The following is an 18,353-nucleotide window of genomic DNA, read 5'->3' on the forward strand; positions in this document are numbered from 1 at the left end:
CTCGACCGATTTTCAAAAACGAAGCGGGGAAATATAGAGAATAGATAGCTGTTTTCATTGCGGTGCCACTTGACCCCCTTTCCCGTTTGAAAAAAGTTAGGGGATGACACCCCCGCTTAGAGGGTTGAAGATTTTGCCATCATTTTTGGGGCAAAATTGTCCCCTTCACAAACAAAATTGACGTGTTTTTGGATTTTCTGAAAAAAAAATTACCCTGGCCGTTATGCCTTACGGAACGTTTTCGATGGGCCACCCTGTATATTCATATCAAGTTTTTCTCTTAGAATAGGTCCAAGAATCACGCCTTTAAATGTTAGCATGTCATTAAGGAACAACTTGTATATATATATAATAAGCTCCTTCAAATATTCCTTATAATTTATATCTATGTTATTTTACAATAATGAGATGCTTAAAATAATATACAAGATTATGGAATAACACTATCTCCAAAATATATTTCCGGTTTACGTTTTAGATGCAAATAAGTTGAAATATCCTGGACTAATACAATTTAAAAGAAATATTAAAAGAATACTACGTTATTTATTTCTTCGATGCACTTAGAACCTCAAATGGAATAATACTTTTCGCTCTTATAGGTATATAGGTGGAAAACCGCTTTAAAACTAATATTTCTGGGATTTAAATATCAATAGCTTTGCATATATTAATATAGAGTGCGAAAAAATATGAAGGCGCTCGTATCGCTGCTGTGCTTCTAGCGCGCTTACAAAATTTTATTGCTGAAATGCATAGAATATATATTTTAAAATGACCTTTCTAAAATTCATCTTAATACCATTAGGTTTAAATTAAACGTTACAATTCGTTAAAGCTATGTAACTTACTTTATAATATTTTTAGAAATAGGTAGAAACATGTAACTAGCACGTATCACGGTAAGCAGCTTCGGCACGTTTATTATAAACAGAGTCTGTAAAACTGGCAAAGGCCAATTTAAAAACTATACGTTCCTTTCGCGAAGCCAAGAAGAAAGCTACAGGTTCTGATGGAACAAATACGAGTGTATAATAAACTTTCAATTCCCGAGAGAAATGCGCTTGTTGTGTAAAAGCCTTTCAATTAGAAATCAAATCGCAACAACAATATTTACTTTTTGAACAAAAGAAGTCGAAAGTAACAATACCTTGAACAAAGTTCGTTTCGAACTTTAAGAGTTGCCAAAAGTTGGAATTACGCCCCAAAGTGCAATATATTTAACTTTGTAAGCTATAGTACATGTTTTCCTGAATACGAAATATCTATATAAATTGGTCTGCAATCCAGAAGATGGATTGAAAAAACTTATATTGTCCAGAGATTTTCAACGTATACGTAATAAAAACAAATATTTACAATTTTGTTTGAAAAATAAGTTTTTCCTTTTGGGGACTTCCTAGTATTTACAGGGAGGCCCATTAGTTCGAGGTCCAATATAGTCGTTGTTGACAAAAAAAAAGTTTTATACAAATGCTGCATGGTTTATAATGATGCATATTCTGAAAATGTTTTGTTGTATACAGGGTGTCTTAAGGAAAAGTTACAATAAGTTTTTTTTTAAATTGCCCCCCCCCCCCCCATTTTTCTATTCATAACAATCACTATTTTTTATTGGAAGCACTATGTGGTCTTCCCATTCTATTTCATTTTTATTAAAACTTTGGCTATAAACATTATATTCGAAAAGTGGTTAAAAACTGGAGTGAAAACAAATTTATTAATACTTTGCTCTATTTTCGTAAACACCAAGGATAATACAATAAACCCGCGAAGAAAAATTTACATTATCCTATACAGGGTATATTTATGGCATCGCCAAAATCGTTATATTTAAAGTGCTATATCTATACTTTTTTTAAAAGTAATGCCCTGTATATTATTTTTCGTTTAGACAATTTCTGTATTTGAAGTGTTGAATTGTTTGAAATTTTTAGAGTTTTTGCAGATATTCGCTGTATTATATTACATATGGGGTTTTCAACGGTAAAATATACCAGACAGAGATCTATAAGTGGCTTTATTCTAATATTTATTCTGTAATTCTACATCCAGAAGAAAAGTAATACACAGGGTGTTGCATTAAAAAAAATGAGATATAACATTTTAAATACTGCGATGTTAGCATAAAAATTACCCTGTATAATATAATGTAAATTTTCCTTTGCAGGTTTATTCCGTTATTTCTTGGTGTAATATCAGTATAATCATAAATATGGGGGGGAGGGGGTGTAAAAGATTACCAATAATTTAAACAGTCAGTCTAAAAAGTGAACATTCATGATATTGGTTTTATGTGAAAAATATGAAGTATATGAAAATTTTGTTTTCTATTTATTTCATGTGTCAAAATTGTATTAATATTCATACCAATAGAATACTTTATAAATTTAGTTTTAAAATTGTTTAAAAGAATTTTTATACAAATTCTGCCGCCAGACTATCGCAAAGAAAATTTGAAAAATAAGACCTTCTTTAAATAAAGAATATAAAGCCAGTTTCAAATGGTGTCTTGCATGACACATTTTCTTTTTCAAATTCCACTACTGCAATAAAAACAAGGGGAAAAACAAAAAAGTATAAATACGTTTGATTTTCCTGTTTTTGAAACACATAAAGGTTGATTTATTTATTTATTTTATTATTGTTTCAATTGGAGATAATAATATAGTTCTGAAATTATATTCAAACTGTTGCTTAATATATATTTCTTTATTTTTACACGTAATGTATAGAGCACACAAATAACGTTTAACAAAATTCTACATAATTAAAAATGAAGAAGAAGTTACTGTTTTCAAATATTGTAGTTATCGCAATAATAATTATTCATCTATAATAATAATAAAAGTTTTAAAAATCCATTAAGAAGATACTATAACTTTCATAAAATAATATTTATATAAAATGTGAATCGTAACACACTCGGTTATGACTTCGTTTGTATGAAAACATATTGAAGGTCAGTGTTGGTAAATGAACTCTTCGACCTTTTTGGACCTACCTATTAGTTATTTTTAAATATATACCAACAATCTAATCTGTTTTTTATAAAAGTTGCATCTTTTTATGGGCATATACTTAAATATCAATGATTTTGGATATTTCTAACCTTTCTGAATATCACCGGTCAAGCGTTTAAAATTACTTTCTGAAGTGTGAAAAAACAGTTAAAAAGCTTTAGTTTAGTGCCATACATTGTTATATATTTTACTAAAGTTGAAAAATACTATGTATAGACTGCAAGGTACTGTTAGTGTTAGTGCAACTATCTTTGACTTCAATCAAATACATGTTGAGTTGAGTTTTTGCATCGAGAAAAATTAGTAAGAAAATAATCGTCAGTATTTAGTAGTGAATGTGTAAATGTATTTATTATTTAATTATACTGCAAAACTTAAAAAAACTGCTGTATATTATGCCAAAGGAAATAATTAGAACGACCGAAAATTACTGAAAAAAAACTTGCTAAAATCTGAGAAGAAAAAGCAGACGGTGGTCCCCTGTAGCAAGATGACTAGCATTTTAAATTAAACATGATCTCATTTACACGGAAACTGGCAAAGTTAAGTCGTTTAGACGTATTTCGCAGGGCGTATGCTCCGCGTTTTGTGAATATGCAAAGATAAATACCTAACTAAGGGAAGCGGGCAATTTCAGCACTATAGAAGCCCCAGTGTTGTATTAAGGGGATGTTATCAAAATATACGCCCTAATTGCTAATAATATACTCTTGTTTCGGTGATACAATTTGTCTTAAGTCCGATAGGCGTTTCTTGTTGAATCATCTTTCTTCTTACGCAATTATATATCTTTGTTTCTTTTACAGTCAGTAAAATATAGAAATAAAAACTTTTCTGACTTAGATCGTCTTTTCTTTGCAAAACGTTTCGGCACTGCCTAACCTAACCATCACGTATAGCACAATGCCATGCTCTAATATACTAAGCTCACTAGTTTTAGAATTTAGGTGAGTTGTGATACATCTTTTCGAAAAAACTTGCTTTAAAACTAAAGACAATGTCAGTCCAAAAATACATTTTAATTTATAAATCATCATTCTCTACTACAGTCTACTACTTTCAACCAGAAGTTTTATACATTTATTTTTTTCCTGAAGAAAGAAAGAGTTTTATTAGACAATGTAGGTTTATACAAAAAGTTCAGATAGTTCTTACTCAAAACCGAACGGAAGTATTAAAGAATTCTATAAAAAATTCATCACCCCCGTATACACGACTCTCCATGGTAACATTCTAGAATCCTACAGGAGCTGACTTAGAAATTTACTCCAGAATATTTCAATGCCTATGATATCACACAAAGAAAAAATTAAAGTAAATGAAGTTATATCCAATCATTTTTTTATTATTTAGTAGGTAGGTATTAATATTATTTTTAGTTCAAGAGCGGTTTCAAGAGCTTTTAGTTCAAGTTAGAACACTAGTTCACTACAATACACCAGAACACTTTTTATTTAACAATCGACGCGTGTTTCGCCAACCATTTTTTTCATCAAACTAGTTAGTTTTGTTGGTAAACTCCCGTCCAGTGTTAAAGAGAAAGTTACTAAGGGCTAAGTGGTATGTTAAGTTACTCATCCTTTACCCTTGGCAACGTAGGGGTCTGTGGGTTTCCCTACGAGGTCGCTTGTAAAATAAACTGGAATAAAAACTATCCGTGATATTATATATTATGTTTCTTCCACATGACACATTAAAACTGCAATGTTCCGTGTATTATATGCGTTATTTTTCAATTATATTTTCGGTTACCCCCAAGCAACGAAAATTTAATACTAATTATAATCCTTTGTGTTATGAAAAAGTGTTATTACAGTTTCTAAACGTAAATAGCAATAAACAATCTTCGAAATAACGTTTTAGTGAATCCACAACTACTATACAAAGCCAAAATTAATGGCGTGTATTTACCATAAACGCGTAAATCCAAAATATTATTTGTTTGTCTAAAAGACATATTGGTATAGCTGGTAATGAACTAGTTGATCGGGCGGTTAGAGAAGCAACTACACAAAACAAATATTACAACTTATTCACGCTCCTAGCTCTAATTATAACGCAGAAATACCATAAAATATTGCACCAGATTGCATCTGCTTTAAACAATAATTAATATGTTTCTTAATGGCGAAATATAAGGAAAATTAATTAATCTACGTAACACAAAATGCCAACGACATAATATGTGTTTTAGTTTGGAAGACAGCACCAGTTTTTTTTGTTTCACTCACTGAACAAGGTAAAGATTATGCAGGGAATATATATGCTATATATTCCCTGCTTATATATGCTTAGAATGATGTTAAGTATTTTATTAAACCATGTACTTTATTCATTAAAATTACTTTAATAATATTTACTGCCCTGTCATAGGAGGTATCTTAAGTAGTTTAGATTAAGGAGTTTCAAGAAATAAGTAGCTTTATTTAATGTAACCCAGTAAACTTTTTACAGTAGTATCTACCAGAGTGGAAACTAGTAATATAGTAACACTATACTTACTCTCTTTGTGAAGCTGACTCCTAACTTCAGTAGGTCGAGATATAGTTGTAGGCATGGGTATTTCTGAAAATAAATAAAACATATATTATCAGCAAGAAAATAAATAGATGAAATATTCTTTATCCATTCGGCAGTGAACCCTATTAGTCAACAATGTATGTAGTCTGTAGATTTGGAGAGATTAAAATGAGAGATTATTGCCTAAAAGTCTTACCCAATGTTGAATCCCACTTAAATACGTTATATTTTCTTTATTTTTGCAAACATTATTGGAAATAAACATGATGTTTATTTTGCAATTTATAAGGGAAATAAAAAAGGGCTCCCATTTTAAAAATGCCCGTCTCTATAAAATATAAATCGCAAAGTTTTTCCTTTTTTGCAAAACTTTCAAACTTCCTAATATATGGTTAATCTGTTGAAGAAAGTTTTTCCACTGAATATTGATAACTGATCGTAAAAGTTGGATGCTTGAAATGAACAGCTCTGAATCAGAATTTTAAGAAGAAAAAATAAAATTAAAGCATTTATTAAACTTAGAAGTAGTTTAGGATAATGGAGGAGTGTTTGTAAAATTATTCTTGTTTCTTTTTTAAAATATCGGATAAACGCTTGTGTAAAGTACTCGTAAATACTTTGAAATTTTTTAGAAATTATCTGTTAAATACAAAAGTTTTTTAATTATTCTTATTATAAGTACAATGGCGTACTCTTTTTTGAAAATAAATAAGATCACAATATTTTTCAAACAAATTGCCTATTGAAAGTAAGGCTTTTTTTTTGTGATTTTGGTGGCATCTGAAATAGGAAATCGACTTGATAATATTAAGAAATTTAGGACCAACTATGAGTGTAGAGACTGTGTGTAGAGCTAGACAGACCTTTTTTAAAAGTAGTTCCCAAAAATGTAACAATATACTGGGTGTTCCATTTAAAATAATAAAGATGCTACCACTTTTTAAATTATTCGGCACTACGGTAATTCGGCAGAAAAATGTAATCGTCGGAAAGTCAGCGACCGGTAGCGGATAGACAACTAACTTTTAATCCATAAGGATATTTCAAAATTTTTCTTTTTATTTTAGGTTTAATGTTACCTAAAATTCAAAACTTGATGTTTATTAAAATTTAATATTCTTCCTTTATCCAAAACGTTAGGTCCTAAAAGTTACAGGGTAGTGAAAAGTGATAAAAATATCTTCAAGAAAAGGATGGTACGGCTGTGCTCGACTTGGCGGGAGCACTACAGTACCCCAGGTAATAACGCTTTAGACATCTTCTAAGGAAAAGTACGTTCAAAATTTACATAAACGTTTTAGTATACTGTGATAGATTTTTTCAATAACAATGCGGATTAATCTTTCTGAAAACTATGTCAGGACCAATTGAAACCCCTAAATATAATAATTACTGTCAACTCAGATGTAATCACTGCCAAAATAGTATAAAATATTGTCCGATTATTTTTATTTTATTTATCTCTTCGTCATAAGAAAGTCGTTTTATTGTTATTACCTAAATAATAGATAAACAAGTAAACAAAAAAAGCAAATGTTCCTGAAAAAAATACGAGCGTAGAGAGGGTCAAGAAAAAATAATATTAATCCTCTCAGCTTGACTGATAACCGTCATTGCCGGTCTAGCCATATTTCAATTTAGTTTTTGGGAAAAAAGCGAACGTCCGGACAAATTACGTATTTGTAGAGGTTGCAAAAGGTTATTTTATTTATCCCCAAAACAGCTTCATGAATGTGATGGTTTTCCACCCATTAAGCCTTAAGTAAAATTTAGTTAAAGTAAGACGAATGATAAATCAAGAGATGAATATAGTGAATGTCATATTTAAGGCTAGGGTTTAAACATAATACACCTACACAGCATACATAATTATAACATAGGTATTTGTATTTATGTATGTAATTTTGTTATTTAGTATATTTTGATATTTATTGTAATTTTCTTATTGAAATACACTGGTGTATATTCAGATCGGTTTATATGAACATATTTTCCTTCAGACACACTATAACATTCGATAAATCTTAAGGGATTTTCTTGCAAATCCGTCTACGTTTTTGACAAGTGAAAATAATACTCGTACGCTTACCATTCTGTAAACAAATTGAACGTTGCATTGTGTAAAAACTGCAATCGTTCAAAACCCTATGACAGTTGTTTCTATTTATATAATTCATATTTGTATTTATATTTTTTCCACGAGGTATTAAGAAACATATTTTAAAAAGCAAATTTCATATCATTGAAATAAAAGGTTGATGCTAAAATAGGTTATAATCGCTGGAAAGTTATTATAATTCATCGGTAACTAAAACATTTTCCTTTTCGTTTAAAATTCAACCACTGCGGACACTAGAGAAGGTCAAATGACTTACGGTTTTTAAGAAATTTCCACTAACTTTGAAAGAAGAATTATGGAGCTCTTTATAGACTTAGTGTTAATTAAACGGGCGTAGAAAATTCTTATGATATGCAAAAATGATTATTTTACGGTAATTCTAGTCCAAGAGTAATTTCCACAGCTTAAAACTTAAAAGAACTATTAAAGCGACAGAAGAAAAATATTTTCGTACTTGTTCAGTTTTAAATAAAATATTTATGTATTTCTTTTTTAACTTCTGTCTTTATAATCTCTGTATTAACTACAGCATTAGTTTACTTTATAAATAAATAATTGTTTGCTACACAAACGACTTAACGAAGATTCATAAAAAATAGATTTAGCCAGTTTTATCGCGGCTGTTTTAAAAAGCTCCAATGAAATTTAGGAAAATAAAACCAAAAATATTCAGCAGCTTACGTGGTAATGCGCGTTTAAATTTTGTTTTCTTTGTTAAAATAGTTGAATGTGAGATAACAAATACATGGTAGTAGGATTGTAGGTTTTGCGAATTACCGAACAAAATACGTGTAACACTACAAGTAGTTAAAACAATGAAATTAGCAAGTCAAAATTGTTAGATAGATCAATATTCTAGACATAAATATTTCATTGAAATATTACATTTGAAAAAAAAAATATTACAAAAATCAAAAACCACACAAAGAAATGATTATCAGATGTTAACGCATTATGTGTTAACATTTTATCAGTTCTCAGTATATTTTTTATTTTTGCTTTAGATTGAGTAGCTCGTCCTGATATAATTTTGGTAATTATGGAGAAAATGGAAATTTTTCACAAAAATTTCTACGCGCCCTATTTTGAGGTCGTAGATTACGAATCTGAAGTTTTTTGGCTGTCTCTTACCGTTTTTCAGAAAAATCCAAAAATGTAACAGAATTTTATTTTTCAACATTTCTCATATTACAGTTGAGGGTTGGAACCTTTGGTGTTACACAGCAAAATCAAATACTAAATCACCACAATACACCAAAACACTTTTACTTTTACACTGAACTCGCGTTATAAACTTACAGTTTATAATCATCTGCTGATGATGCTCACATGGTTAGCGAAACGCGCGTCCAGTGTAAAAGTAAAAGGGTTTTGGTGGATTGTGGTGATTTAGTGTTTTATTTTGATTTCTCATATTTATAAGGTTTTCTCGCACATATTTTGTTCAATAACATAAACATTCATGTTTCTGCTATTTTCTTTTACTTTTTTAACCAATTTTATGCGTAATAGAGGAAAATTTGTAAACAATCTGAAAATGTTAGGTAACGTGTTATTGCTTTAAAGCCATATTACCCTATCTAAATTTAGAATCTAGTGGCCTTTTAGATATAATACATATTTTGATTTTTAACTAGTTAACTTGACTGACGATATTCCCACAAGGTTATAGTAATATTAAAGTTTCCAAATGTTATTTGGGTCAAACAATTACTTAAACATAGTTCCACAGTTTGCGCTCTAATAAAAAATTCACCTAGTGTAAACCCCGTACGTTTAAATCAGCTCAACTAACTGTGAATCCAGGTAATTACTGCTTATGCAACGATTAACAGAACCGAACTATTTTTAATCAACTTTGTGAGAACAAACGATCGATAAAATTCTGCCTCCCGAAAATAATAGAGAAGTTAGTTCATAAATTCTGGCTATCCCATACAAATCTTTACCTATTGGATTTTCAAAACTTCCTGTGTCTGTGTAAATAGCGTACGTAAACTTTTACGTTTGACAATAGAGAAAATTTAACGCATTAGGCCATTTCTAATAAAGATAATTTTTTTTTTGTTTAATAAAATTATTATTAAACTCCTTATTCGTTCCTTAAAATTGACATAGGTCGATTTACAGTTAACTGCGTATGAATATAATACATTTTTTCCCTCCAAATCATCTTTTGTCATATTTTTTGCGGCTTCAATAGATCTGGAGGTTTTGTGCGGACGAAAATATATATTCTTATAAGAACTTGAAAAGAATATTGATAGACTGTCAGTTGTCATAATAAATTGAGCGAAAGACCTTTGCTTTTTTCACGCAATTCAGGTATTGTTTCTAGAATGGCATGATAGGATACGTATTTGGAAATATTTTATTTTGTTTTCTGACAATTTTTATAGAAAACTTAATGAGATATCAATTAAGTTTATCTTTTTCAGCCTAAAAATAAAAATAAAGTTTTTTATTACCCGCCTATTTTGAAAGAAGTGAGAATTTGAAACAGGAATGCCGATAATTTTTTGAAATAGTGGCTCACCCTGTATACTAATATATAATAACATTCATCTTGTCGTATATTGTATTTCCCAACCTTTGCTATTATGATATATACAGCAATGATCAGAAATAACAAGATTGTTTTCCTGTAGCTTTAAACTATGTTATAAATTATCTGTAGCTGCTTATTTCGAATATTTTTCGACGTATCTAGGAAAGTAAACTGCAGCACCATCTATATTTTATGGCTCGTTAAATAATTGCACGTGAGGAAGCCGAAATATAGGTGTTTTCGATAGAGTTCATTGTGTAATGAAGAGTTAACTTCAACATTTGCGGTAATTGGCGCTGGAATTTTTCAAAAACAAAACGAACTAAAGTTCTCAAATTCTGAATTGGCGAATAATACTCTTTATTATTTTATTTTTGTATAAGCTTGAAATTAAATATGAACAAATGTTTATCATATATTTGTATACAGGAATATTATGTTTTGGAGCATTTGATATACATTAAAAAAAACAAATTACAATTTACATTGTATATCATACTATCTTATACTTTGAATAAGAAGACTAAGGAAGGAGCATAATGCTATCCATGTATTCATGCATGGTGGGCGGAAAAGCCACCATAAAAGCTCTCTAGGGTGGGGATCCTTGACAGTTCTGTTTGACGATTCATTTGACACATTTGAATTTGATTTGAAATTTTGTGTATTTGTCAGTCTTTACGGAGCTTATTTTATGTTATTTATTATTTATTCTACTACTGATAGTTGTATAAAGGTAGTAAATCTAGATGGAAATTGTGGCAGAACTTAAATTAACAGTGACACTATCGCGATTTATCGAAAAAGACTCTAAAATAGTTGGTTGTGTAGCGTGCGGTAGATCCCGGCAAAAATTGAGTGAAATAATGGAACAACTTTTCGCTAGTAAGTGACTATATAATATACATACGTGTAGTAAACCGATCATTTATGAAATTCACTTAAATTAACTAAATTATATATTTTTTCTTGCATTTTAGCTTTTATTTATTACTTGTCAAAGATTAGATGTCAAAGAATTTAGATACGTTAATTTGACTTACCTGCTTCAGTAGCGCATCGGATGTTTGTGTTAATAAATACTTATTATAACTTATCTATTATTATTAGAATTATATATTTTTATAACAATTTTAATAACTACCAACATTTATTCACAACGTAAAATAAAACAACAAATTATTGAGTCTACCCTACATCATAGTTTTACATTTTTTAAATAAAATTAGAACGACACTGATAAACCGGAATTTAAGTCGGCCATATTTGAGGCCCATCGCGGTGTACCTAAGATTTTGATATGCTCCTTCCTTAGTCTTCTTATTCAAAGATCTTATATAAAATATATATATATATATATATATATATATATATATATATATATATATATATATATATATATATATATATATATATATATATATATATATATATATATATATATATATATATAAATATATATATATATATATATATATATATATATATATATATATATATATATATATATATATATATATATATATATATATATATATATATATATATATATATATATATATATATATATATATATATATATATATATACAGTATGAGACAAAATTTATATTCCTCAATATTTTCAATTATTTTCCTTATCTTTATCTGATTCACGTAAAATATACAGGGTATATACAGGTCCATTAGTCCAAATTAAACAAGTTATTGCCGTTTAAAGCTAATAATTATTTAAAATAAATTTATAGACACTCAGTATGAGGTAGTATTAATTTTATTATTGCAACACATAATCTAGTAAATACAAAAACTTCAGTACAATATTTGGTTTTAAAAAAATAAATATGCCTAGAGAAATAAAACATAAAATTATTAGTGCATTTTCACAAAATCGTAAGTGCGGTAAACCATAATTATATTACGTTTATTTTAATAGTAAAAATTTAAAAAATGTAATAATATACAGGGTGTTCCATTAAAAAAAATACAACTTTGATATTTTTTATTTATTTGGAACACTCTGTACGTTTTGCAAATAATTTTAAAGTGTAGCTTTAGTGGTTCATAAACAATCCCATCACTCAAAATTTGTATAAATCTAATCATTTAGCTATAATACTCCGTGTCGAATAGCGTAAACAACCCTGTATATTTTTTAACTTGATAGCTAATGTCTGGCAATTTTTCTACTAAAAAATAAATATGACGAATGAAATCTTGTTAGTTAGTGGTCAAAAGTAATAGTATAAGAAATATATCACAAGTAAGTTGGTAAAAATCAACTAGGAAATACTTGTGAAAATACTGTATTTAGTATTTTATATCGGCTGCCATCTTGAGTTCATGAAAAAATCAAATTTGTGACTAAAATTAAATACTTGATGGTTATTTTTCTTCAAAAAAATCGAAATTATTCAAATCAGATTAATAGTTCGAAAATAAAAGCAAATGTCCATATTTCCGTATACCTCGATCCACTGTGCGGCGCGGCGGCTCGACGTGACGGTGACGGAACGTTAGCTGCGTTCGACATTACAAATCTATTACCTCCTCGAACGCTTAATCAATCTTTTTGCGTTCGACATTGCAGATCTTTCTGATTTTCTCAATCTGCTCCGCGTTCGGTATTACATTTGCGAGCGCTCCGAGCGGGCTCGATCTCCTCCGGATAATTTGAAGGAGCTTATCGAGCTCCAACGAAAAAAAGGCGGGAAATTTGTTTGAGTTTGTCGATCCGGTCGATTTATGGCAATAATATAACCTCAAATGTGAACTAAAGCCGGGAATAATATGTGGCCGGGACTTAAAGCAGATCCATAGCAGATCAAAGTTTGGTTTTTACATTATAACTGCATATAAATAATTACTTATACGAGATTTTAATACCACGGTGAAACGCTTTTTTCTTAACTTAGATTCATAGATAAAAATGGAGGAAGCTGTAGTATCCGTGATTGAAATTCTGGATGAAAATACAGAGATACATAAAATAAACAATGAAACATATATTTTCAATAAAAAAGGTAAGAATACCGAAATACCTAAATTAACTATTTTTATACTTGTATTTGTAGAAAGTACCTATGAACCTATAAATTTGCAATATGAAGATATAGAAGCTAATAACTCAACTTTAGAACTCCTCGATAAAAAAAGTCCTCTTTCGCCAACTGATTCAAGTTGTTCTACAAATTCAATACAAGAATGTAAGAGATTGTGGACCAGAGATTTAACTCTATATTTCATCAATTTAGTTAGTGAAAGAGATGAACAGTTTCAAACCTGTGTAAAAAAACATATTTGGACAAAAATTTCTTCCCAACTTAACGAGGAACATGGAACTACCTTAACTTGGCAGCAATGTGAAACCAAATGGAAAGGACTGACAAAAATATATCGTGAAATTGTAGATCACAATAATACTTCAGGCAAGCAAAGAAGAAAGTGGGAGTTCTTTGATGCAATGCATGCTGTTCTCTTCAAGAAACCAGAAATATTGCCAGTTGCTACTTGCAGCAGCAGCTCTGGATTGCAAGTAAATAAGTCAGGAGAAAAGATATTCAAGAAGAGTGCTACTGATAATGAAGAAGATAAAAATGAGGAGACACTACAAGATTCTAATTTTGTTAAAAAGAGAAAATCTTCGGCCAGGTCTAACAGCATAGAGAGGAGACATAAAGAAAAAATGATGAGACAGGATTGTTTTAATAACCTATTTCAAAAATATATTGATATATTACAGAGCCAACAAAGCAATAGAAAGCAAGAATAAAATAATTTGTTTACATTTTAATAAGTATTTATATTTTTGTACATTTTGTATGTATATGTTTGTATTTTGTTAAATTAAATTAAAAATAATAGTTTCTGTTGCTTTTACTAATATATTATAAGTGCCAAGAAAGGAAAATATACTAATAAAACAAAATTGGGGGGTATTTCCTTATAGAATTTTATTATTTATAATGTTTTAATTCATTAGTAGAGCATTCATTATATTATTCCTCTTTCGAACTGCTTGCAAATCTTCTCTTAGATCATCAACAACTGCATAAACATTTTCCTCAATTAAAATCTCTTCTTCCAATTGTAAATCTGCAATATCTTCCAGTAGATCTCCATTTAATATGCATATATTATGAAGAACAGTTCCTGATACAATAATTAGTGGGATTAGATCCAATCTAGTTGTTTCTAAAGACTTTAAACGACGAAACCTGCCCTTTAGAAGAGCAAATGCATTTTCTATCACTACTCTGCATTGTGACAGTTTGTTGTTGAAATTAATTTGGGCAGGGGTTAAAACTACATTATTTTTTGAAACCAACCAGTAAATAATGTGACAACTTATATGCCAAGTCTCCAATAAGATGATGATCTTCTGAAATTATCACAGAGCCATTTCTTATTCTTGAGTTAAGGTCTGACTTTCGAAATAAACGCATATCATGTATAGACCCAGGTTCCCCTGCGTAAACGTCCAAGAATATTTTTTGCTGTCGCATGCCCCCCTGCAATAAAACTGAGTGGTAGCTCTTCCTATTGCAGTATGAGTTAGGGTTTTCTTTTTGGTTTCAGAATCCTTATGTGGGACCCATCTATTGCTCCTATTATTCCTATAAACATTTAGATGAAACATAACTAATTAACTGAAAACCAAATTAACATTACCTGGAAATCCATTAATGGCCCTAAACTCCCTTTCAATTTCTTCTGCCCTTACTTGACTTGGCCAAGAAATAATTTTAAATTTCTTATTTACTTTTAGCAGTAGATTACAAACTCTGTATAAAATGCTCCAACAAGTACTCCTACTGATCCCAAAACGATCAGCTCAAAACAAGGTTTGAATTTTACCATGGTTAATAAAAGTTGCATATTGCCTCTGATATAACTCTGAGAATAGAACTCACCGAAAACACTCCAAGTTTGCCAAACACCAAATTGTAACCATAAGTTGCTTATCAAGTGGCACAGGCACTGTTCCACAATGAACTGTGGAGTCAGAAACGCTATATAACTTGCCAAGTAAGTCTTCAAATGTACAAAGGTTTATTCTAAAATGAGATTTAAATGTTTTATCTGAAAGTCGTGGCACAATTTCTTCAGCATATTGTTGTACCCTTGGAGCTCTTTCTACTTCTGTTTCACTATCACTGCTGTCAAAAAATATACTGTTCGCAAAATTTAACATCAGACCTATTGCCTGGTCTGTGTTTATATCCATTTTAGGCAGATTTAAATGGAAAGTCTTTTTCTCTTTTTTTTTCTTAATTGAGGTTATATCACCGAACCACACAGAAAATAGGTTATATTTATAGTATTTTTGAACAGAAAGGCTCTGACAGCTCCGAAAACGTTCGTCTTCAAAATCGCATATCCGAATACTCCGCAATCACGTGATTTAACTCGGCCTCTGCCCGCCCTCATCTGCGATTTGTAATGTCGAACGCAGCTGTTATAGTGAGTGCTAATTGGCGCTTAATAGATGAACTTTAAAATTTCCCACGAACATGGTGTTTTGGGTTAAAATTTCCCTTTTTCTTTGGATCTCGAAATTTCCCACAAATCGGGATATTTCAGAATTTTTATAACAGACATATATCTAGTAATTTTTATTTCCAATTCAAATTATCTATTAATTTTATCCAAAAATAAGGTTTAACCAAAATGAGATTTAATTTGTTTAAGTGGCAAGTTTACAGTTACGGTTGCTAATTGGTGATTACGTAGTAAATTCATCGTTAGCTTAATACAGTCCCTGTGCAGTTCAATGGATAACTGCAAACTATATAGATGTAATTGAGCACTTCAAGTTAAGGTTAAAATAATTGAAAAGTACGTAATTATTCTTCTGTGTAAATATTAATATCGCATAATCAAATTAACTAATAAAAATATATTTGGATATTGCCCACTCTATTCTACTAGATTATATACTTAGGAACTTCTTCCTTTAATTTACTTGATTATAATTATTACAGTTGGGGGTTGGATTAAAATTTATTTAATTTGTAATTAATTATTTATTTAATTTGTTTAATTCATGTTTTATTTTACTATTGATTTAATTATAATAATTGTGATTTTTTAATTATAATTATTAAATTTTTATATTATATTTCTGGAATATAACAACTAAAGTAATTGATAATTTCTTTGAAAATTGATGGGAAAATAGAAAGTATCTAACGAAGTACTTAAATAATAATTTGATCAGGGTTTGTTTTCAGTTGGATGGATAACGGCAAATTATGTCGAGGTAATTGGGCACTTGAACTTAAGAATGAAACAAAGAACAAAAAAACTAAGTAAATTTCGTGTTTGTAAAGGGAATTTTATTTACCGTAGAGTCTGATGGAGCCTTCGGTTTCCCCGAGGGAATTTTTCGAGATGCACCGATAGTTGCCGAAGTCGGTCGCCTGGAGGTTTCGGACAGTCAATTTCATGTGCGCCCTGAAACAGAATTCACGAATTATTAATGGGGCAAAATTGGATTTTTCGCTAGCGAAAACACACATAGCGTGCTCTATATATACCTATATACTTCGATTGGTTTAAGCTTAGCTGATCTCTTGAACCAATTTACCTTTTTTCCAACTTGTAGTGGGTTTTTATTTGGACAGGAGCCACGCGGAACTGCCTTTTTAATAAAGCGCTTTTGTTCAAACAAAAAACCACTAATTTCTACTTTTGAAAGTAGTAATTTAATTTAATTGGGGGAATTGATGTTATATTTTATTAAAGTATAGTTACAATTTCATAAGAAATCATGTATTTTGTTTTAATTAATTAACAAGGCTTAAAATAAATTTTATAATATTGAGTCACGTGGAACACCCTTTTTTAATAAAACTGTTTTGTCAGTCAACAAATTTCTTGTCTATTTTTTAATGTTTATTATTGACTTTTTTTTTAAATTGCTCTATTCAGTTTAATTTTATTAAATGAATTTTAAGACTATTCTCAAATTACTGATTGAAACATGAGTTTACATTTATGTCACTTTTTAGAACAACACTAATAAAACATAGAGTGTTTATAAAGATTATTCTTCCAATTGAACAATTTATAACGAAACTTAGGTACCCTCACAAACGATAGTTTCAGTTCTTCAAGATCTCTTTCTTTGTGTTAAAAAATATATTAATTGTATTACCGTTGATTGAAGATATAAGAAAATGCGTAACCTTATGGGCGATTTCGTGACACGTGAGAATTCAAGTCAATCTTGTCACGAATTTGCCTATTAGGTTGCGCATCTTACCAATTCTTTCAATTCAAGTTCAAGATATTTGGCAACAATAAATCACTTTTCTCAAGTCAGTTTTGTGTCACACATCGTCTGTTTTACCCTTTTAATTTATCTTTACAGATTAGTGTCAAACTTACATGTAACTATTCTCTGTTAGGTCTGCTCCATATTTCTTGGTAGGTAATAACATCACATTGTCCCTAACCCAGTAGCTGATGGCCTTAGGATGAGCTTCGGTATGGCAGTCCAGAGAAACGTCAGTACCAGCAGGTGCACCAACCAGCTGGTTTGGAACCCATATCATTGGTGGAACTAAGATAATAGATATTTTTTTGACAATTATATTAAAGTACTTTTTTTCTGTTTAATGAAACATATACAATAATTTATACAAAATGATAATTGATTTTATATAATTATAATAATCATATTTCTTAAAGACTTTTATATTGGAATTTCGGGGACATGACTTTTGGAACAGAAAATAACTATATAGAAAAAGTATTAATATATAGAATTATAAATTATTCATTGTGGTATGAAGATAATAAACATTCATTTCAATAAACGCTCTTTCTAAAAAATAGGTATTATTGCACTGTTCAACAGTTTTATTACAATATACCTCTTGAGTCTACTGAATATTATTAATTTACATTTAAGTATTGTGTAACTATATTTTTAGGCATACATATAGGCATAACTTTAGATAACACTATTTTGTGGTACCTTTATAGCTATGTATAATAAAAGTGCTTTAAGGACAAAGCTTTAAAATTACAAATTTTAAATTATATTTACTGTTTAACATCTAGTCTTTTAAGATTTAATTTTTCTTTGTATAAATTTTTTCTCCAAAAGAAAAACAAATCTTATTTTCTCCAGCAAG

General features: G+C 29.6%; 2 protein-coding genes across 2 annotated transcripts in view; one reads left to right on the plus strand and one right to left on the minus strand.

Moving 5' to 3' along the window:
- LOC115882356 (lachesin-like) overlaps positions 1 to 18,353 on the minus strand; it is a 174,239-nt gene that overhangs the window by 18,863 nt on the left and 137,023 nt on the right. Inside the window, exons 6-8 of the mRNA XM_030900384.1 lie at positions 17,602 to 17,776; positions 16,556 to 16,665; positions 5,526 to 5,588 (exon numbers count right to left, since the gene is read on the minus strand). Of these exons, the coding sequence (XP_030756244.1) occupies positions 5,526 to 5,588; positions 16,556 to 16,665; positions 17,602 to 17,776 (348 nt within the window). The remainder of the gene's footprint in view (positions 1 to 5,525; positions 5,589 to 16,555; positions 16,666 to 17,601; positions 17,777 to 18,353) is intronic.
- LOC115882357 lies at positions 12,734 to 14,048 on the plus strand. Its single transcript, XM_030900386.1, has 2 exons — positions 12,734 to 13,232; positions 13,284 to 14,048. Exons 1-2 carry the CDS (start codon positions 13,139 to 13,141, stop codon positions 13,979 to 13,981), a joined length of 792 nt encoding a protein of 263 aa, XP_030756246.1. The 5' UTR covers positions 12,734 to 13,138; the 3' UTR covers positions 13,982 to 14,048.

Source organism: Sitophilus oryzae, unplaced genomic scaffold (genome assembly GCF_002938485.1).
Source record: "Sitophilus oryzae breed Bouriz unplaced genomic scaffold, Soryzae_2.0 scaffold_177_pilon_pilon, whole genome shotgun sequence".
NCBI classification, from domain to species: Eukaryota; Metazoa; Arthropoda; class Insecta; order Coleoptera; family Curculionidae; genus Sitophilus; species Sitophilus oryzae.